The 23,887-nt window shown below is 36.4% G+C and overlaps 1 protein-coding gene across 2 annotated transcripts in view; it reads right to left on the bottom strand.

Annotated features, from left to right (window-relative positions):
• Chn1 (chimerin 1) overlaps positions 1 to 23,887 on the bottom strand; it is a 137,810-nt gene that overhangs the window by 64,159 nt on the left and 49,764 nt on the right. For both annotated transcript variants that reach the window (XM_090342602.1, XM_090342603.1), the window contains exons 2-5: positions 23,804 to 23,842; positions 22,329 to 22,384; positions 16,943 to 16,974; positions 12,763 to 12,876 (exon numbers count right to left, since the gene is read on the bottom strand). In XM_090342602.1, coding sequence (XP_090198728.1) covers positions 12,763 to 12,876; positions 16,943 to 16,974; positions 22,329 to 22,384; positions 23,804 to 23,842 — 241 coding nt within the window. The remainder of the gene's footprint in view (positions 1 to 12,762; positions 12,877 to 16,942; positions 16,975 to 22,328; positions 22,385 to 23,803; positions 23,843 to 23,887) is intronic.

The raw sequence follows: 23,887 nt of genomic DNA, 5'->3' as shown, positions 1-23,887 counted from the left end.
GAACCTTACAACTTGGAGGAGAAAGGAGCAAGGAGGGGTAAATGGGAGAAAATGAGAGATGGGGTAACAGTGTATAATAACAAATGTACTCATTACCTTATTATGAAACTGTAATTCCCTTACTCATCACTTTTTCAATAGATAAAAAAATTAAAAGTTAAAAAAAGAGCATCCCAAATCATACACAGAAAAGAATATTGTATCCCTCTATTTATAAGAATAAGCATAAGTTCTCTCTATTAAGTTCCAATAAGGGAAAACAATAAAAAAGAATGAGGCATGGTTGAGCACCAGTAGCTCACACCCGTATTCCTAGCTACTTAGGAGGCTGAGATCTGAGGATGGTGGTTCAAAGCTAATCTTAGTAGAAAAGTCTTCTATGACTATTAAATTCCAATTAATTATCAAAAAGCCAGAAGTGTAGCTTGTAACTCAAGTGGTAGTACACTTGCCTAGAGCAAAAAAGCAGTGCCCAGACTGAAAGTTCAAGCCTCAGAACTGCCACCCCTCTCCCCACAAAAAAGAAAGGAAGGAAGGAAAGGAGAGAGAGAAAAGAGAGAGAGAGAGGAGGGGGGAGAGGGAGAAGAGGGGAGAAGGAAAGGGGGGAGAGAGAGAGATGGGAGAGAGGGAGGAAGGGAAGGAAGGAAGGGACCCAAGGGTTGACTTTCAGCACTTTAAAAAGAGCTATTCCTAATTACCCGAGAAGCACTTTCTGGCTACAGGGCACTGGATGAAAGAGTCTATCCCTTTTCCTTTCTCATATAGTAATGCAAATAATCATGGTTCTTTCCATGATTCCTAATTCCTCTCAGTCTGCTAGTTTTATGGGGCTATGGGATTACTTAAATAACTCATGGTGTGGGGTTTGATTAAAATGTTGCCTCAAAGGACAAAGAAACAAATTTGCATTCAAGAATTATGATTGATTTTTCCTTAGATTTCTTTCCTTTAAGGAACTGCATTCTTACCTTTGCTTCCTCTCCTTTACACAGGAAGCTATATCTATATAAAGCACAGCACAATGGCAGACATTTGTCTACTTCCTTGATCTGATTTGAAAGGCATATTGTACTTAGTGGGGTCAAAAGTGGAGGAAGATGATGGATCTTCCAGAAAGATGGGGAATCAATGGATCTATTCTATGTAAAGAAAGCTCCCAAATGGGATGCCAGATCTGAAAGTAGAGAGAAAAATCCTTCTTCATAAGCAGATTCTGTCAGTAGACTGTCATTTACTCAGTAATGTTTTACAAAACTCCCAGACAGTGTTCACCATTAGAACAAGGAAAAGTTAAGAGCAAGTTCCTATTTCTTCAGTAACTACAATAGAAGGCAAATTGAGAAAAAATAATGCAAAAATATGAAATGAATTTTAAAGAGGACATTTTCAGACTGATTTTATAAATGAGTACAAAACTATATGTGTGTACACATACAGGCAAGCAGATTGATAAGGCAGATAGACACAGACAAACAGATTGGCTGACCAATCAATCTACTGCCTGTAATTTGAACATAGGGCTCTGTACTTGCGACAGAGACACTGTAGATTTGAGCTACACTAGAAGCCTTGTTTTGTTTTTATTACTTTTTGGATAAGGTATTAACTTATTTTTCTGGACTAGGGCAACAATTTTCCTACCTATACTTCCCATGTAGCTGAGATTACTGGTATATACCACCACATCAAGTTTATTTACGGATATGGGGTAACATTAAATATTTGTCCAAGTAACCTCAAACTATGATCCTTTTGATCTCTGCCAAGTGAGTCATTTTATAGTCAGAACCCCTGGCAGAAGCATGTATAATCTTGCTTTGAAACAAGATAAATTTCTATATAATGATCCTGGAACTAAAGAAATCCAATAATTCAAGAAATTATTGCTTAACAAGATCTTAGCTATTGCTATGCAGAAGCATGTATAATCTTGCTTTGAAACAAGTTAAATTTCTATGTAATGATCCTGGAACTAAGGAAATCCAATAATTCAAGAAGTTATTGCTTAACAAGATCTTAGCTATTGCTATATCCAAATATAAAAGTGTGCTAGTGGTTTTAAAGCAAGACCAGGGGTAGGCAAGTGTGTGGAGCCTATTATTTTTTTACATTTTTTTTTCTTTTTGCCAGTCCTGGGGCTTAAACTCAGGGCCTGAGCACTGTCCTTGGGCTTTCTCAAGGTTAGAGCCCTACCACTTGAGCCATAGCACCATTTCCAGCTTTTTTTCTATGTATGTGGTACTGAGGAATCAAACCCTGGTCTTCGTGCATGCTAGGCAAGCACGCTACCACTAGGCCAAACTCCTGGCCCTCATTTTCATATTTTCAAAAGATATTCAGTGTTGTGACCAGCTGCATCCAGAGGATTTTCTATAGTTCTAACATCTAACTTTAAAAAAGTAAACACAACCCTAATGCCATCCTTTCCATGTTTTACCAAGAAATCACAAAGCTCAAAGATTCAGTCTAAAAGCACGAAGTAGTGAAATATGTATACCAAACAGCCCTTGGAGTAAAACTTTATTATTTTTTAAATAAAACTATAAATTAAGTTTTGATTGAAGCCACAGTTATTTGAAAGTCTTTCTTCAAAGGAAAGCTTCAAGCTAACAGATGTTTTCTGCTAATAAACAGAAAATGAAACATACACAACACACTTGTCTAAGCTAATAATAATGTTAGACATATTCCCAGCATCCAACATAAAGACTATTTTATTTGCTATGAACATATTTGCTTTTTGATTATGAGCATCAAAGAAGCTTAGCTAGTAGAAAAACTACTACAAATCTCTCATGAACACATTTAAGCATAAGCATACCCTTGAAGATAGTTTCAAACAGGAACAAGAATGAATGCTTCAATGAATGCTGAAAAATAATCATAGATATTTCCTCAATAAGAAGACTCAGGAAGAGAGAGCATTGTTATCCCATCTAAAACTTCATTAGACTGCAACTTCTGTCTGTCCTACTATATAATTTGAATGGTAAAATGGGGGCAAAGGTACTAAAGATGTCCCCACTTTAGAAGAGTTCTCTTTTCTGGCTAGAAAAGGAGATTATAATTTGAGGAGAAACAGACAGAATTGGAGGTACAAGTAACATCCTCAAAACTAAATGAGTAATATATAAATACTAAAGACTGAGATCTCCATTTCCTTTCAGTAACAAGTTCTTGTGACTCCTATATTTTTCCTATAGAGAACAAAAGGATTCTTCTTTGGGAAATCTGACTCACTTGAACAGATTGATATCCTATATCTGTTAGGTGTCTACCAGTTCTTGGAGTTACTAGTCAGTTTTCAAGTGACTAATACACTTTAACATGAACAATCAGTCATGGATATAATCTGATACCTAAGAAAATGGTTTTATATAAAAGTCACAGTAATAAACAGAATAAAACCAAACTGAAGGAAGCAAATCAAGAAGACACAAAAGTATGTATTTTTAAATTGTCAATGTGCTTAAAAATAGGGAAGGAGGGAAAACAAGGTGATTGGAAGGGGATGGGGGAGGGGAATGGGGACAAAAACATGAGAAGGGGTATCAATGTGTGAGAAGTAATGCACCTACTATCTGGCAAATATAAATGTAACCCCTCTATATATTACAATAAAAAATAATTTAAAAAATAGGATGGTGGGCTGGGAGTTTGACCTAGTGGCTGGAGTGGTAGCTTAGCACTCATAAAGACCCAGGTTCTGATTCCTCAGTACCACATATATAGAAAAAAGCTAGAAATGGTGCTGTGGTTCAAGTGATAGGGTTCTACCTTTGAGAAAGGGCAAGGACAGTGCTCAGGCCCAAAGTTCAAGGCCCAGGACTGGCAAAAAAAAATAGGATGTTTATCTCTCTAGTTATCTATCTTTCTATCAATCAATTTATCTTTGCAGTACTTGGAAATGAACTTAAGAGATTTCAAAGTGATCAAACTGGTTGAGCCACATCCTCAGTAGTATTTCTATTCTTGAACAGAATTTAACCAAGAAATATTAAGATGTCATAAAAGAGAGACAGAGTAGGGGACTGGAGCATGGCCTAGTGATAAGAGTGCTCACCTAGCATGCATGAAGCTGGGTTTGATTCCTAGGTACCACATACACAGAAAGCTGATAGTGGTGCTGTGGTTCAAGTGGTAGAACATTGATTGGCCTTGAGAAAACCCAAGGACAGGGCCCAGGCCCTGAGTTCAAGTCCCAGGGCTGGAGATAGAGAGATAGAGATAGAGATAGAGACAGAGGGGAGGAGGGGGAGGGACAGAAATCAAAGAACACTCATACAAAATGATGCTTATTGAAATGAACTCCAAGAAATGAAAATAAGAGGTTTTTAAATTTTAAACTTTAGGGGGCTTTAAAAAATTGTATCTTTTGACTTGTATTTAAGTTTATCTGATCTGGGAAGGGTAAGGGAAAGCCCAGAAATGGTACGACAAAGAATGAACTAATACTCACCAGTCACCATGTTGAAAATGAACTATATAACTGGGAGGGAAGGAGCGGGAGGGAAAAAACTGGGAGAAAACAAGGGAAGAAGTGACACTGCTCACAAAGAAAAAGAAATGTACTCTTTATCTGGCTTATATAACTATAACTCCTTTATATATTTAAAATAAAAATTAAAAGCAAATAAATTAGTAAGGCACAATGCCTATATGCCTCTGATCATATAAAATGGTTTACTGAAATAAACTCCTGGAAGTGGAAAAAAGAAATAAAAGAATAATTCAAGGAAAATTAAGGTGAGATACAGTAGCTTACATGTGTAATCCCAAGCCACTTGAAAGACAGGGAGAGATCAAGAGAATGGTGGTTTGAAACCATCCCGGGTAGGAAGTTAGCAAGATGCTACCTCAACAGACAATCTGGGCATAGTGGTACAATCCTAGCTAGCAGGAGGCATAGGTAGGAGAATTGTGATTGGCTTGTCTCATTCAGTATGATATACTCCAATCACATCCATTTTCCTGCATATTACATAAGAATTTTAAGGAAATTATGTTATGTGAAATATATAAATATAAGAAAATAGAAGTGTATACTGTTCATCACTTGAGATAAATAGAATAATAAGAACAATGAAAACAGAAGGTAAATTATGGGTGCTGAGAGATAGGAGTTGTTCAAAAGGTCTAGAGAGGAAGTCAACCAAAATGCAAAGTTCTAGAGATTCGTTGTCCAATAATGTGGATAAGTGAACACTGTAATTATAAATCTTTAAGAGATTTTTTTTAAAGGAATATAAAGAGCTGGGACTTTTAGCTTACACTTGTAAATCCTAGCTAGTCAGGAGGACGATACCTAAAAATAGGAGTTTGAAACCAGCATGGGCAGGAAAGTTTATGACATTCTTATCTCCAATTAACCACCAAAAATCTGGAAGTGGAGCTGTGGCTTAAGTGGCAGAGCACTAGCATTGACCAAAAAAACCTCAGAGGCAGCACCCAGGCCCAGGTATTGAGTTAACTATCCAGGACTGGGACACAGACATACACACACACAAAAAAAATGTATAAACAGTAGTTCAAGAAAATTGGAGTACAGATTAAAGGAACCAAAAAGACAGGGCAAATTATTTACCTTGCCTTAGCAAATCTAAACACTCTTCAAATACAGTAACAGATCTTTATACTGAATTCCATAATCCAAGTATATATATATGGTTATTTAGAAAATTATACTATATGGTAGAGGAAGTTTCTAAAATCTGAAAGAGTCTACTTCAATTATTAATTATATATGCTTCCAAAACAGCATCATATAATCTCAATCATTTCAGGTACCAAATCTGTAGAAACATTTTCAACATTGTGTGGTACAAATAACATGGTATTAATTTTTTAAATAATATCTACTTTATGATACTGCATAAATTTATGGTCACATTATCATTCACTTATACACAAAAAAAATTAACCATAAAGTGATCATAATATTAGCTGAAAGCTGAAAATATTTTTTAAAAACTGATTCTGTAGAGCATTATTTTCCACTTATTCCAAATAGCACAAGAAGTCTGCAGATGAAATGAAACCATGGAAACCAACTAAACCTATCATGAGCCACCAGATCAAAAGAACACAATGTACATTTACACGCCAACGCCTACTTGCAGCATAATCTTTCTTCAGTTCCTTTTCATCTTCTTTACACAAGAAAAAAATCCTGAATCAATTTTCAACATTCTTAAAATGGGAACAATCCATTACTAATACCTGCTAAGATTCTCTGCCTTTACCAAAGAACTCTGGCTCACTTTAAAAGTCAAATTCATGTTCTGAGCTTCAATCAGGAATTACCAGTACTTTTCACATTAGAAACCACTTTGGTTTTTCATTTTCTTTATGCAATTTCCTGCTTAATAGAATCTTACCAACATTCAAATTCAAACTCACAATAAATTAAGTCACCACTACAATTACAGAATTCAGGAGTCCTACTTTAACATCTTTTCTGGTCCATCAACAATCAAACTTCATCCCAGGCACTGACATTAAATTACAGAATCTGAGTCCACATGTTCTTAAGCTACCAGCTAAAACTAAGTAAGAAAGTGACTGCATTTGTGGGATAACAGCTATTTGTTATATGATTACAAGCCAGGCAGACAATATCACAAACCACTGCAAAGACTTGAGATCCTGTTAGCTGATTCTGTTAATCTCCTCTTACTAATTATCATTTGCAAAAGAATGTAATCTGCACAAATGCCATAGAAACAGATGCATGCTTTTTTTTTTTTTTTGCCAGTCCTGGGCCTTGAACTCAGGGCCTGAGCAGTCCTTAGGCTTTCTCAAGACCAGAGCTCTACCACTTGAGCCACAGCACCATTTCCAGCTTTTTCTATGTGGTATTTGAGGGATCTAACCAGGGCTTTCGTGCATGCTAGGCAAGCACTCTATCACTAGGCCAAACTCCCCATCCTATGCTAGATTTTTAAGGGAAATAAATGAATATATCATATTTTGCAGTGGTATATGGGATACTAAGAAATCTTCAAAAGAGAATCTAATATACTTCCTACTGCATTTCAAAATGGATGCAAAAGTCAGGTACTGGTACCCTTTTGCAAAAAAAAAAAAAATCGGGCTGGGAGTTTGGCCTAGTGGTTAAAGTGCTTGCCTAGCATGCATGAAGACCCGGGTTCGATTCCTCGGTACCACATACATAGAAAAAAGCCGGAAGTGGTGCTGAGGCTCAAGTGGTAGAGCTCTAGCCTTGAGAAAGTCCAAGGACAGTGCTCAGGCCCTGAGCTTAAGCCCAGGACTGGCAGAAAAAAAAAAAAAATCAGTTAGAGGTGTCTGGGAGTTTGTCCTAATGGTAAGAGTGCTTGCCTAGCATGCACAAAGACCTAGCTAGGTTCAAGTCCTTGCTACCACATAGAAAAAGCCAGAAGTGGTGCTGTGGCTCGAGTGGTGGAGCCAAAGAACAGTGACTAGGCCCTGAGTTCAAGTTCCAAGACTGACAAAAACAACAACAACAAAAAAACCAGCTAGAGGATGACCTAAATAGTGCTTCTCATTAATTGCTGCAAAAAGTACTTGAACATAATTCTGTTTAATGTTTGACAATTCGTCTAAAAATATACACCTTGAAAATATAAAAACAAAAATATGTTGAAATCAGTCTAGTACAAATGATGAAAAGGATGTGGAAAAGCTAAACCCCACTTTCATTACTGTAGGACTATATCATGGTAGCCACTTAGAAAATCACCAGGGGAAGCACATTAGAAAAGAAAATGGTTAAAAAAAAAATGATGAAACCACCTCTTTAAGTCCTTCCCCCAAGCAGTCCTTTAAGTTAAATGATCAAAAAAAGGTCTGAGAAGAAGAAAAAAAAAGGAGAAAGCGTATTTTAGCCAACAACAAAACAGGAAAAGCCTGATATATTTTCTTCCTTCTTTTCCACCTTCTAAACCCAGTATTATATTAATTTGTTAACCAAAAATGAGAAGTCACTCAGAAGCTTTTTATAATCAGTCTTCAGACTTAAGATTTCGCTTCCTGTGAAAAAAGTACATGGGGAGCCACTCATTAAAAGGTTGCTTAGTGGGCTGGGAGTTTGGCCTAGTGGTAGAGTGCTTGCCTAGCATGCACAAAGACCCAGGTTCGATTCCTTGGTACCACATACATAGAAAAAAATCCAGAAGTGGTGCTGAGGCTCAAGTGGTAGAGCTCTAGCCTTGAGAAAGAAAATCCAAGGACAGTGCTCAGACCCTGAGCTCAAACTCAGGACTGGTAAAAATAAATAAATAAAATAAAATAAAATAAAAGGTTGCTTAGTGATCATAGAGACCAAGCAAGAAACCAAATCAAGCACATTTCACTGAGATTCCATGAAGACGTTCTCAGGGTCACACAAGCTTAATACTAATAATCCCTACAGGCTCTGAGAAGCACTTAATCCAACAGGCTATGTTTAAAGGCAATCACATTCATCTCTAGGCTAGAGACAGCAGCAGTGCCAGTGCTGCAGCAACTCCTCCCCTTACAGGCCCTGCAAGGATTCTCAGACCCTGTTCATGCTGACCAACCCTTCTTCTGATCAGTTAAACATGTTGAAACATTCCACTTATAGTCACAACTTCAGACATAAAACTAGAAAATACTGGTTTTTATTTTGAATGTTCACATTTTGTCTAGAAAGAAAAATAACACTATTGATATTTTATTGTAAAATTATATATAAAATCAGGCAATTTAAAAGGTACCAAGAAGCCAGGTGCATCCTGTAATCCTATTTAGGAGGCTGAGATCTGAGACTTGCAGGTTAAAGCCAGGCTGAACATGAAAGTCTGAGAGACTCTTATCTCCACTAACCTACCAAAAAAGCTGTAAGTGGAGCTGGTTCAAATTAGTAGAGAGCTAGCCTTAAGCCAAAGAAGCTCAAGAATAGCAACCAGGTCGAGTTCAAGTCCTAGAACCTACACACACAGAAAAGTACAGAGAAGTAAAAATTGCTTTAACATTCATAATATTGAACATTTTAATTACTGTTTGCAGATAACTACTTACCATATGAAATTGTAGATACATAATTTTATATAAGCAATATGATTCTTTTCTGTGAGATGCTTGGTTTTCAGATTAACTCTATATCTGCTTTAAAAAATTGTCAAATAAGAAATATAATGTTGGGCCAGGAGTGTGGCCTAGTGGTAAAGTGCTTGCCTAGCATGCACAAAATTCTGGGTTCAATTCCTCGGTATCACATACACAGAATATGCTGGAAGTGGTGTTGTGAATACCATGATAGAGTACTAGCAAACCCCCGAACAGGCAAAAAAAAAAAAAAGCAATAAAACAGTATAATTTTTAGAAAAAGAAATATAATCTGTCCAAGTATACTTTTTCCAGTTTTCAAATTCACTGTTCTCCCATTATATAAAAACTTCTGATCATATCCTGATGCATGAAATTATCAGGGAAGTATAGCACTGTGCATTGCAGGCATTCTCTATCCAGGGAATGTCCAAAGCCAGCATCCAGGGTTATCAAGATTCTTATACACATGTTGTCCTGTTCTCCCAAATTAGAGAAGCTAAACTGAGCTAACAGAAGTATACCTGGAGTCACCAAGGAAAACAGCCATTGACTGAAGCTGATGATCATCACATCACTGGCATATTAATTATCCATGCTACTAAAATAGCTACAGGTCAATTAACTCAGGAGGCTGAGAGCTAGAAGATCACAGTACAAAGCCAGCCTGAGCAGAAAAGTCCTTAAGACCCCATCTTCAATACAGCCAGCAAAAATCTAGGCTGGGATCATGGCCAGGTGATAACGTGCTAGCTGAGCAAGTAAGCTTGAGCTAGCTCAAGGCACTGAGTTCAAACTCTAGTAGTGGGGGAAATTTTGTTTTTGCATTCTTCATAATGTGAGATATTTCCATAGTAACTTAGGTTTAAGCTCATAGAGTTTAGTTCTTTCATGTATTAGGTAATACAATGGCCTCTTGAGAAATACTATTATTTTCCAAATCAGAAAATAAAATTTAAAAAGCTAAGCAGAGATAATAGGTAGGCAATTAGAATCCATGTTTGCCAAAGTCTGAAGTTGCTACTATGGCTTTATTCACAAAGTTCTTTTTTATTTTTTTGCCAGTCATGGGGCTTGAACTCAGGGCCTGAGCACTACCTTGGACTTTTCTCAAGGCTAGTGCTCTACCACTTGAGCCACAGCACCACTTCCAGCTTTCTTCTATGTATGTGGTACCAAGCAATCAAACCTGGGTTTTTGTGCATGCTAGGCAAGCACTCTACCACTAGGCCAAACTCCTGGCTCCTATTTCCAAAGTTCTAACAAAGACAACAGGTAACTGCAACTATTTTGTGAATCATTCTCCTGGCTCTTCCTCTTCTCTTTCAATTTACATATTACATTGAAAAGATTCCCGTTTAAATATTTAGTATTTTAAATGTTTCTTCTATTTTTTTTCTGCCTTTGTAAAATAACCAAGATTTTATTTTTCTTGATAAAAATATATTAACTCAGCAGCATAAGCCCATGTGAAAAGGATTATTTTATGTCAAAGGAAACCAATACTGAGAGAGCCTAATGATATGTCTAAGTAATGTATAACTATAGCTGTATACCATATTAAATGTGCAATTTTTTGAATATTCTCAAGAAAATTCTCAATGTAAGGTGCCCTATATTAAATGGATGGCAGGAGAAATAGCAAGAGCTTAATATTCAGCTCGATTTCACATATTTACATGCATTATTTCTTTAAAGTAAATAGCCATAAGATTAAAATGTTACTAACAGGGATGAAAGTTTGGCCTAGTGGTAGAGTGCTTGCCTAGCATGCACGAAGACCTGGGTTCGATTCCTCGGCACCACATACGTAGAAAAAAAAAAGCCACCACTGGTGCTGTGGCTCAAGTGGTAGAGCTCTAGCCTTGAGAAAAAACCCAAGGACAGTGGTCAGGCCCTGATTGGCAAAAAGAAAGTTACTAACAAATCAGCGGAGATAATAAAAGCCTTCTTTGGCGCATGGTATCCTCAATATGTGGATATTAGATCCAAACAGTACAAGAGAACAATATTAAGTACAATATTGAGTACAAGTACTCTCAATATTAGGGTACCCAATGTTATGGACATGGTCTTGGAGATATAAGCATAACTACATAGACATAAAAATCTATGATGGGCTATATACTTTATAGACATAATGTTTTATTACATAGATTAATGCTTAATTTCAATTATGTTCTAAAACATAAGTGCCAGTGATTGTATACAGAGATTCCCTTCTTGAATACTTGTTTGTTAAACATGACATTTGAAATATGATGTGAAAATCAATGTTAATAAATTCTTTAATAAAAAAATAAAAGCCTTCTTTGCATTTATAGCATATGGGTATACCAACAGATGAGGGCTGAGACGTAGCCCAGTGGTAGGGTGCTTGCCTAGTTTGTGTGAAGTGCTAGGTTTGATCGTCAGCACTCAAAAAAATAATATAGAACTAATGAACTAGAAGAAGACAGTAGATGGAAGGTCGATATGAAATGTCCCAACTGGAGGGAGGGGGTTGGAGGGCTGGGCTGGCAGAAGCATAAGTGTGACAATGCACACCAATAAATCCCAGATACTTAGGAGGCAGAGATTGGGAGAACCCCAGTTTTAAAGCCACAGAACTATTACTTCACCTCAATATTAATTTATCTTAGATAATCAGAAGACTAGACTATTTGGAAATGCAGTGGAATAGAATTCTAGTGGAAAATGTTAGGAGTAAAAAGATAATCAGGGATGGGAGTTTGGCCTAATGGTAGAGTGCTTGCCTAGCATGCACAAAAAGACCGGGCTTCAATTCTTTGGTACCACATACATAGAAAAAAATGCCAGAAGTGGTGCTGTGGCTCACGTGGTAGAGCTCTAGCCTTGAGAAAACCCAAGGACAAAGTTCAGTGGCCCCAGGACTGGCAAAAACAAAAAGATAAATCAGCTTCAAGAGAGTCTGTGATTAGCCCCCTATAAGTCTTCTATTTCAAACAGTTGGAAAAAAAAAAGGTATTTAGATTGCCAAAGTAAGTACATCACCCTGTATACCCTGAGTTAAACCTGTAAAGTATTAGTAAACTAAGTCTCAGTGTGAGACTTTGGACAGTCATGTTATTCAACCCCAGGACCTTAGTTTCATAAGTAAAGTAACAACAGTAGTGGTACATAGAGTTACCATGCATAGTAAATGAGGTTAGAGGCTTGGTATGGGGATAAGTCCAATGGACAGATATACTATTGTGACTAGTGTATTACTGGGTTGTTAGTACAGTATTCATGGAAATGCTTCTGAGCACTATACTATAAGCTCAGAACAGACAAAATACTAGGCAGACTTGAGAGGTATCAGGAAAGATCTCAAGAAAAGCTAATTTAACCAAAATGCAACCTAAGACAAACTCATTAGCTTTATGAGTTATAAGGAACTGTTCTTTTAGTCACTGTTCTTTATTCAATAAATATATAGAAGCTGACACAGAAAGACTGATAGGAGAGAAAGGAAATGGAATGCAAGAAGGCAGCTACAACAAAAATGCTTTAGAAGTGGTTTAATTCTTAATTACTGAGTACTACCATTTTGGGGGAATTTTTTGAAGGTCTCAAAGCTATTAAAATGGTAATTGGGCCCCAAGAAAACAAGAATCAATTCAATTACATGCTGGATGCTTTTAAATTTTAAAGCTCTCAATTAAGAAAGTTTAAATAAAGTGTAGTTGTAAGTACAGGCTCATGACCAACCTTAAAGCCAAAGTGTAGGTTCCAGGCTGCCGTTGACTCTCCCGGATGAGATAGCTCCCCTCAGCCACACTTAAGAGCTGGTCAGATGCTTCTCTAGAAATCATGCCATGAAATCTATGAAAGAAAAATCAATTCAGAACTGTATGCTTTCCACAATTCTGCCCTTAAACAACCCCCACTATCTTCTGTTATTTGCTAGAAAAGCATGCCACATAATCAAAGAAAAGCACTTGGGCTTAACTATGCTTGCATTTTTCTGGGCCTGGCCCCAGGCAGCTTCTCTATGGGATAAGAACAGCAGCAGACAAGCTACAGAATCCAGTTACCAACCATGAAATCAACATTTACATCCATCTGAAGGATCCCATGGGAGAACAATCCTTGCTTCCCTTTCTTATAGCCTCTTGAACATGGTTTGCTGAAATCTACAAAAAGAATCCCATTTCTTTACTTCCTACCAGCAGCTTCAAATCTTTGGCTCAGTCTATGCTAGCAATATTCCAGGACCCTAGGTCGTCTTTAATGGCACAATGGCCCAATAATGTACATAATCTGCAATTAATAAATACTGAAGCCATAAGCAAACAACTGTAATACTAGCTTTTATTCCCTATCAAACCTTATCTTTGAGTAACAAAGAAAACAGAAGAATAAACATAAATAACACATTTTATACAATAGTAGATTTATCTATAAAAATTCCATGGTGAAAAATACTAAAAATATAAATAAAGATATATATATATATATCTTTTTGCAAGTCCTGGGGCTTGAACTTAGGGCCTGAGCACTGTCCTTGGGCTTTCTCAAGACTAGTGCTCTACAATTTGAACCACAGCACCACTTCCAGCTTTTTCAATGTCTGTGGTACCAGGGCTTCATGCATGCTAGACTAGTTCTCTACCATTAGGCCATGCTCCCAGCCCATCATCTTGTATTTGTATGGTGATTTATAACCCAGAAAAAATACACATATATCACATCCTCAAAGATAATGATGGAATACAGGACATACTATCCCAAAATAAGCTGCTTCAGTGTATTATTTTGAGCTGAAAGCATCTGAAAAACAGGCAATGCAAAAGTCTTTCTCTATTTCTCTTTTTGACCCTCCCCAAAAAGCCTCCAAAAGAATTTATTTGCCATCAATCCCTTCTCTAGAAGTTTCATGAACCGGGAAAGATGAACTCTCACAGGAGAGAAGACAAATTGTCATAAACTAGCACTCTCCATTTATTCTCTTAAGGGACTATTTATGTTTCCTAAAATCATTTGCTATCCTCTAAATACAATTTCCACCATTCTCACATCGACTCAGTACATGAACTCTCAAATCTCACTGAGTATACAATTCAATTTCTTTTTCCTGTGATATGTACTTTGTTTCTTGTCTATCTGTCAGTTAGTTTATTTTTGACCCAACTATCAAACCCAGAAATGGAGGGGAAAGTCTTTCTTCCCCTAAAATAGCCACACTAAATTCACTGCTCAAAAAGAAGCTTGGCAGCTTCCTAAGAAATAGTCACTGAGTTTTGCAATGATCAACTGTAAAGGCCCTGAAATGACCCATTAGTAATTTTAGAACTGCACTAGGACTAAGCAGCAACTTGAAAATCCTCATCATGGGCATAGTGAAGGTTCTTGGAACAGTCTTAAAACAGTTATGTTCAAATCATGACAATTAGAACAGGTGGTGTCAGTCACAATGAACGACTAAATTTTTCATCTCCACAAATTTTTCAATTTTTCAAAACTAGATTTACAAGTGAACATGCTGAATATGCTACATGGTAACATCCCTGTAGTAATGTATATTAAAATCAGCATATATTTTAAGTTTACATGATATCAATTGATTAAGTTAGTAAAAAGGTAGTATGTTTCTTTAAAGACTTGAATTGGGCCAGGAGATAGCCTAGTGGTAGAGTGCTCGCCTAGCATGCCTATTCCTGGGTTCAATTCTTCGGTAGGTACCACATACACAAAAAAAAGCCGGAAGTGGTGTTGTGGTTCAAGTGGAAGAATGCTAATCTTGAGCAAAAACTGTCCAAGGATGATGCTCAGGCCCTGAGTTCAAGCCCCAGGACTGGCAAAAACAAAACAACAACAAAAATAAGACGAACTGTTGTAAAATAGAATCAAAGAAATATTTTTAGAATAAAAATTTATTCAGGCCAATTGACCTACCCCCCCCACACCTTATGTATTATCTCTTATGTTACTTTTAATAGTAGCACTTCAATATCTCTAATCTAAAAATTCCAAATCTATTGCTTCTGGTTGCCAGCATTTTTTGTGAGAACCTAAATGACCAAGCTGAAGTCTAACTATCTAAATTGATATGATTACAAAGAACCCCAAAGACTGAAAATGACCTGGGAATCACTCTCCTCTAACTAATAGGTACTTGCCCTTCAAAACAGTCTTGAAAATAAACACAGAGTTTAAAAGAGCTTTAAAAATATTTTCTGTACACATTGTTTACTTGATATGATCTCAAGTCATAAAAAAACAAATGGGATTATGGGTGGTTTTTATTCTTTTCCCCAACAATAATCAGCAATAAAAAGTACTGCAGACATTACTGCAGCAGCATTCGGAACTATTTCTGGCATAGTCAGACTGCTGTCCAACTGCAGAATTGTAAACAAAGCCAGCTTAAAAAAAAAAACAAAAAACATTGAAGCCTGGCACTGGTAGTTCATGCCTGCAATCCTAGCCACTCAGAAAGCTGAGATCTGAGGATCATGGTTCAAAGTCAGTTGTGAGACTGTTGCCTCACTCAAAAACCAGCAGTGGTGCTGTGGTTTAAAGTGGTAAAGTGCTAGAGTGCTAGCCTTGAACCATGTTATTTCTCTTCTCTTTTTTTGCCCTCTCATATTGTTACTATATCTGACTTTCTTACCTGGTATATTGTACATACATTTATTTGTTTATTTGAAATAGGAAAAGGAAGGGAAGAAAACAGGATTGAGAGAGGGTGGAGGGAGAGAAATGGAGACAAAAACATGAGAAGGGGTATCAATGTGTGAAAAGTAATGCACCTACTACCTGGTGAATGTAACTGTAACCCCTCTATACATTACTCCAACAATAAAAAATAAAATAAAATAAAGCAAAATAACAATTGTTAAAAAAGAAAAAGCTAATAATCTAATATATATCCTATAAAATTTAGAAGAATGGGCTGGGAATGTGGCTTAGTAGTAGAGTGTTTGCCTAGCATGCACGAAGCCCTGGGTTCAATTCCTCAGTACCACATACACCGAAAAGGTCAGAAAAGACAGTGTAGCTCGTTGGTAGAATGCTAGCCTTGGAAAAAAAAAAAACTCAAGGGCAATACCCAGGCCTTGAGTTCAAGCTCCAGGACTGGCGGAAAAAAATTAAAAGAATGAAAGAAGAGGTGGGTCAGGGAGGGTAGAATGAGAATGTTGATCAAGATGCACTATATTCATAAACTGCTTTGTTAAGTGGCAACTCTTTTGTACAACTACTTAAAAATAATAAGTAAAACTTTTAAAAATTATTACAATATTCATTATCAATCTTAAATGGAAAAATACTATTTTAATCATAAAAATCTCAATTTTGGAAAAACAAGAAAAACCTTAGGAATATAATGCTTGATTGTAATCTCAGTGTTCATCTGGGTAAGGAAAGAACATTTAGAGTTCAGTGTCAGCCTGGGTTACATATTAAGAACTTGTCTTAAAAAAGTTGAGACAAAGATCCTCAAGTTTTTAGCAATTGTCTTTTGGTAACATGAATCACATTTTTTTCCTGATAATAAAAGAGACAACATACTACTTGCAGAAAATTTGAACCAAAACCTAAAAATACCCACATACCACTGAATATATATTTGGTATACACCATGTATTTATGTAAATTAAACACTTACACAAATTTTTCATATACATATAAGACTATTTGACTTGAATCTTTTACTGTATTTACATTTTTCTCCTGCTCTTTTCTTCTTTACATTGTCTTTGTTTTCTCTACTTTGCACCAATTAGAATAATTACACTTGTAATCATAGAAAAGAAAATGTGACTCTAGCAAACTGTACTGTTTGCATTATCTTCTTTTATTTTATTTTTTTTACTAAAAGCATACATTTACCTGTCTCTATTACATACACCAATATGCAAAATATTTTGAGATAATCCATACTTACTCTCTTCCATAATACTTTGGTCTGTTTTCTACCTATTTGGGAAAGAGAGAAAAGTATACTTGTGAAAATGCAATGGTAGAAAACATAACATTATGGACATGTAATAAACTAAACATGCAATAAGAAAAAGAATTTGAACATATTAGAGATCAGAGGATCTCTGATGTTCTCCCTCCCCCCCCCCACTCTCTCTCTTTGCAAAGACCTGGACTTGAACTCAAGGTCTGAGCACTGTCCCTGAGCTTCTTTTGCCCAAGGTTACCATTCTGGCTTTTTCTGTGTATGTGGTACTGAGGAATCAAACTCATGGCCTCATGCACACTAGGCAAGCATTTTATCACTAGGCCACATTTCCAGCCCTACAGTCTGGTTCTTTTGGTAGAATTGAATATACTATTTTAACTGGTCATACAGTCACTTTAGTTCTAACTTATATAATGCTACATGTATGTAAGCTACACAGCATTATTGGGTTTAAACTATCTTTCATTTCTATAATGTAATGAACTAGAAAAGTTACTTACATCACTTTATCCAAAGTATAAAATAAAGCATTCAAAAATTTAATAGCACGAGTATATCACACAGATTAGAGCTTTCTTTCCCATCTTCCCACATTCCCTCCCTTCCTGCTACTCTATCTTCTCCATTCTGCTAACTTCTCAGTACCTTCTTCCTATCAGATCTTCCCTTACCACAGCTTATCCAACCCAAGCATTCCATGGTGTGGTGCTGGCTACAACTAAAGAAAACTCCCTCCCTCAGCATTATTGGGTAGGCAACACAGAAGGCATTTGCTCCAGAAGTTTAAGAAAAACTGAACATTTTCCATCTGCAGGGGAAACATTACTGAATAGGACTGTAACTGTCCTGTCATAGAACACATCTAATGGTGAAACAAACAGTAAAAAAGTTTACAAAAGAAGCATAAGGAAAATGCACAGTACATCCCCAGTGAATGCTGTAATGAAATAAGAGTGGATAAAAGAGACAGGCTGGTGAAGCATTTAAGTCAGATGGTCAGAAAAAGCAATACTTCAACTGGGTTCTGAAGAGTAAGATTGTTCTGATAACAAAGTCACAGGATCAGCAAAGATTTTCCCCTGGGTGAGTCCAGAGCTTTCATTTATTTAGGTGTCTTTATTCTCTAGGTATTTCAGTTACATTTGAAGAACAGAGGGCTGAGAGTTTGGCCTAGTGGTAGAGTGCTTGCCTAACATACACGAAGACCCGGGTTCGATTCCTTGGTACCAAATACATAGAAAAAAGCCAGAAGTGGTGCTGAGGCTCAAGTGGTAGAGCTATAGCCTTGAGAAAGTCCAAATACAGAGCTCAGGCCCTGAGCTCAAGCACAGGACTAGCAAAAAAAAGAAAAGAAAAAGAAAAGCAGAAATGATTAAATTTAATCCTCACAACAAGAGAAATTTTATTTCAGCTACACAAGACTATTACTCATTTTATTTACTTATTTTCATGGCAAAGTTCCTCTTATTTTCTATTCATGTATTTCTAATTACCATGAATTATATATATAAAATTTATGTATTATAAGGAAGTTATGAAATACTATATGTTTGTGTATTATAAGGAAGTTATGAAATACTATATGTTTATGTATTATAAGGAAGTTATGAAATACTATATGTTTACAATAGAATAGCTAGTCAAGCTAATTAACAGATAACCTCCATACCTTGGTTCAGAGACTAAAACAAAATCTATTCTGGGCAAGGCATGGTGGTCTATGCTTAAAATCTTAGCTACTAGAAGGTACAGGTAGAAGGACAATGGTTTGAGGCAGGCAAAAGTTTGTGAGAGCCGGACACTGGAGGCTCATGCCTGTAATCCTAGCTATTCAGGAGGCTGAGATCTGCGAATTATGGTTCAAAGCCAGCCTGGACACAAAAGTCCATGAGACTCTTTATCTCTAATTAACAACCAGAAAACTGTAAGTGATGCTGTGGCTCAAGTGATAGAGCACTAGCCTTGAGCTGAAGAGCTCTGGGACAGTGCCCAAGCCTTGAGTCCAAGTCCCAAGACCAAGCAAAAAAAAAAAATGTTAGGGAGAGCCTCTTAGGAGGTGGAAAAAGGATTGTAGTTCAAGGTTAGCCAAAGCAACATAAGCAAAACCTTACCTGAAATCAAACTAAAAGCACAAGAAATAGAGACATGTTCAAGTGGTAGAATATTTATGAGGCCTAGGCCAGGAGTTTGGCTAGTGGTAGAGAGCTTGCCTAGAATGCACAAAAACCTGGGTTTGATTCCTTGGTACCACATACATAGAAAAAGCCTGAAGGGGTGCTATGGCTTAAGTGGCAGAGCTCTAGCCTTGAGAAAGCCCAAGGACAGTGCTCAGGCCCTGCATTCAATCCCCAGGACAAAAAAAAAAAAAAAAAAAAAGTACAATAGAATAGTCATTGGGCTTGAATGTAATATCTAGTGAAACATCATAAGGTTATTTTTTTAATCCTATTTTTAGCCAGTAGTTGGTGGTTCATCCTGTAATCCCAGCTACTCAGGAGGCTGAGCTCTGAAGATTAGGGTTTAAAGCCATCCTGAGCAAGAAACATGGTAAGACTCTTCAATAAATTACCAAAAGAACTGAATGGAGCTGTGGTTCAAGTGGTACAGTTCTAACCTTGAGCAAAAGAAGTTCAGGGACAGTGTTTAGGCCCTATTCTTGGCACAAATCAACTATACAATATATCTTTATCAACTATAACACCATACTGTAAAATATCTCTAACTCAAACTTTGTATCTTTTAACTAACATCTCCCCAGGCACCATTCAGACTCCAGTATCTGATAACTATTATTTATCTTTGCTTCTCTGAGTTCAGCTTTTTTAAGATTCCACATCGAAGATTAAACATTACTTTTTCAAGACAGAGACTCTCTCTCTGTCTCTCTTTCTGACCCAATCCAAGTGTATTCACCACCTCTATTTGATCTTTTTGTTTTAGCTATTTTTCAGATAAGGTCTTATACTTTTCTCCTGGGCAAAAAGCCATGCCCAGGATGTCAGGGACACACCAAACCTGGCTTGTTTGTTGGGGTTACAGCATGTGTGTATGGGTGGCACACTAACATTTTGCCCAGGCTAACCTAGGCAAACTATCACCCTCTCAATCTGACTTCTGGTAACTGGGATTTCTCACAAGGGCTACTGCACCTGGCCCTGGGCTTTTCTTTTTTATTTAATTTTGTTTGTGGATATATACAGAAGTCAAAAGTTACTACATGCCTGGAGTTTGGCCTAGTGGTAGAGTGTTTGCCTAGCATGCATGGAGACCCAGGTTTGATTCCTCAGTACCACATACATAGAAAAAAGCCCAAAGTGGTTCTGTGGCTCAAGTGGCAGAGCACTAGGCCTTGAGAAAGCCCAATGACAGTGCTCAGGCCCTAAGTTCAAGCCCCAGGAGTGGCAAAAAAAAAGATCACTACATGTATGAAAACACATCACTAGATTAATCTCTCTCTCATCTCTATACTCACCCCCACACCCCTTAAGTATACCTTGCTCCTTTCCTATAATCACTATCCCACTGAATTTATCTCTGGTTAATCAATCCTGTGTTAGTCTTTTGCAAAACTGAAGTTGGTTTGTTTTTGCAATATTGGGGATGGAATTCAAGTGGCTCTACCACTTGAGGAACATCCAGTCCTTTTGCTTTTAGTTTATTTTTCAGTTAGGGTCCTGGGATAACTTTATCTAGACTGGCCTGGCACTGCAATCCTGCCTTCCAAGGAGATGAGACCACCAGACATAGCCAAACTGCATTGTTTCTTATTTTTTATTCTTTCTTACTAAACAGGACCATAAAGTCTATTCACTTACATTTTGTATTTGGAAATCATTCTATATTGGTTCACAGAAATATTTCCTATTTTTTGATATTATATTCTAGTCTGTGTGCCATACACAGATAGACTTCTCTTCCCAATATCATTATTAATAATCCTACAAAGAAAAACCTTAAGCATACACGATTTCCCATATCCGAATAGAAAATTCAACTATGTAGAACTATGTCAAAGAATAATTGCAGGTATAATTATGTTAAATATTACAAAGTTCTCAAAGTTTTAGCAGTTCATATTCCCATCAGCAACATGTGAGAATACCTATTTCTTCACTCAGCTTTTTAACTTTTCCCAGTCTGTAAGATAAAATGGTCTCTCTGTGTTTTAGTTTTCATTCTCACTATCAACTGAATATCTTTTCTTATATCATATGTAATAACTTTGTGAACTACCCATGTCCTTTGTTCCTTTTTTAAAATCATGATTCAAATATTTCTTTAACGGGGAAGTAATTCAAGAATCCTACAACAATACCTTCAGGTTTCATTTTAAAAACTAGATAGGCTTATGCCTGTAATCCTAGTTTACTCAGGAAGCTGAGTTCTGAGGATGGTCGTTTAAAGCCAGCCTGGGTAGAAAAGAACCTGAGACTCTTTTCTCCAATAAATGACTCAGAAAAAGCCAAAGACGTGTAGTTGTGCTGGGGCCCAAAGGGTAGAGTGCTAGCCTAGAGCATAAAGAGGCTCAAGGATAATGCCCAGGTCCTGAGTACTGGCAAAAAAAAAAAAAAAAGAAAGAGGCCGGGAATTTGGCCTAGTGGTTAAAGTGCTTGCCTAGCATACATGAAGACCCCGGTTCGATTCCTTGGTACCACATATATAGAAAAAGCTGGAAGTAGTGCTGAGGATCAAGTGGTAGAGTGCTAGCCTTGAGAAAGTCCAAGGACAGTGCTCAGGCCCTGAGCCCAGGACTGGCAAAAAAAAAAAAAAAGGAAACTGGAAAATGAGGGTGGGATGTCATTCAGTGGCAAAGTGCTTGCCCTTTGTACAACATCCTGGGTTGGATTCCCACTACGAAAATGATAATAACAATAATAATAATGATGACAAAAATAATTAAAATAAGTAAAAACAAAGTTGCGAATTAACTGTAATACTATTATCACTTCGAACTATATGGTTATAATCTATATAATGTTCTAAACAGTTCATTAAACAGCAATTATGGGGCCTGGAATTTGGCCTACTGGTAGAGCGCTGACCTAGCATGCATGAAGATCCAGGGTTCAATTCCTCCGTACCACATATGTAGAAAAAGCTGGAAGTGGTGCTGAGGCTCAAGTGGTAGAGGACACTGCTCAGGCCCTGAGTTCAAGTCCCAGGACTGGCAAGAAAAAAAAATTTTTTAAACAGCAATTATGCAAAGGAGAAGGACGTTAAGAAAACTATATGCGTGTTACAATTTCATTATGTCAACTAGAGTTAAGTGGTTAGTCCCACAAATATCCAAGCCTTTTAAGAAGGTGAAAGTTTGAGAAACAGATGATTAAGTATTTTTCTTGTGCGATTACATTTCACCCACCTCACAAGTACAAGTAATCCTTCGAGGATGAGGGGCTTCCTGTTGCAACTGATATACTGTGAGGAGAAATAAAAACATCAGTTTCTCTTATGTAAAATTTAGGAATATATTAGGAATAAAAAATCAGCTGCTTTTTATACTCAGCAGAAACCATTACACTTCTACTTATTATTAAATTAAAAATTATTATGAGCAAAACAAAGTAAAAGGAAATTAAATGTAACAAAGGTCCAGAAGCAAGGACAAACAAAAAATCATATTCCACACAAAGCCTTTTTACCTTACAACAAATCAGTTCTGGATATTTAGTTCTGTTCTCTGCATATGCTAATTTATTTCTCTTGACATGTATGTATTCAGGTATGCCTCTGATTTAAATAGCCATATAGTATATATAATGTGTATACATATTACATATGCATACTGTAAACAGTATCAGTATCAAACATAAACTAAAACTACAACTAAAATTTAAAGCTAAAAGTAAAAAGCTATTTTTCCACCTATTTATATCATCTCACCTAAGAATAAAATTTCAGAGGCAAAGGTACTATCACTTAGTGAAGTATGGCAAATGGAGAGAAAGTGAATTCAGATGCTGAGACACTTAGCCAAAATAGTGGATTATTCTTAGATTATCTGAAAATGGTGAGTGAAAATTATAGTGATAGTATGACCTCCTTTCCTAACCTTACTTCTAGCTTTTTAAATTTAATATGAAAAGTATGAATAAGATTGGTCAGAGAAAGTATTACTGTCTTTCTCTTAAAGTATCCTTTTCCTATGTCTAAATATACAATCACATATACATGAATTTAAATTAGCACCACAGTTAAATACTTACATACATAATATACTCATACTCAACATAGTATCAAACTAACAGGAATTTAACTACTAGATAAGGTACGACTCATTTCAGCTGGAATCATTATGTAAATTATATCTCTGAGCATACTCAGTCTTAGAAACATATAAAAACATACCTAATCAAACTATTAACTAGTTTATATATACATACACGTGTGTATACATATACATTACACATATTAAGAACATAAAATGATGCACATCATTGCTTTATTTCTACTTACTATATATGAAAGACTTAATACCTAGCACGTGATAAACACTCAATAAAGAGTAGTTATTATTTAGATGACTGACACTAATACATAAATTTCCTTATATTTGCTTTCCAGTATGCTTCTGAATCCATCACTAAGACAAAACATAAGGGTAATACTATAATTTAAAAGAAAACTGAGAAGATAATGACTTTGCTGTTTAAAATAAAAAGAACAAAGCACTTCTTTGGTAACGCCAGAAATTCTGACAGAAATGTATACCTTTGACTTTTTTTGTGGTTGCTAAACTCCCTAAAACATAATATGTTAAAACAAAACCAAAAAAAATAATATGTTAAAACAGCTGTAGATAGCAATATCACTCACACAATTTATTTGGATACTTACAGTAAGATTTCCAAACAGGAGGTCTATACTCATCTGTATCTGAAACAATAAATAGCAAATTAACATTACCAACATTTACATTTC

This window comes from Megascapheus bottae, chromosome 12 (genome assembly GCF_031878675.1).
Source record: "Megascapheus bottae isolate mThoBot1 chromosome 12, mThoBot2.hap1, whole genome shotgun sequence".
Taxonomy (NCBI): Eukaryota; Metazoa; Chordata; class Mammalia; order Rodentia; family Geomyidae; genus Megascapheus; species Megascapheus bottae.
The sequence above is the reverse complement of the archived record's forward strand: the minus strand, read 5'-3'. Positions and strand labels throughout refer to the sequence as shown.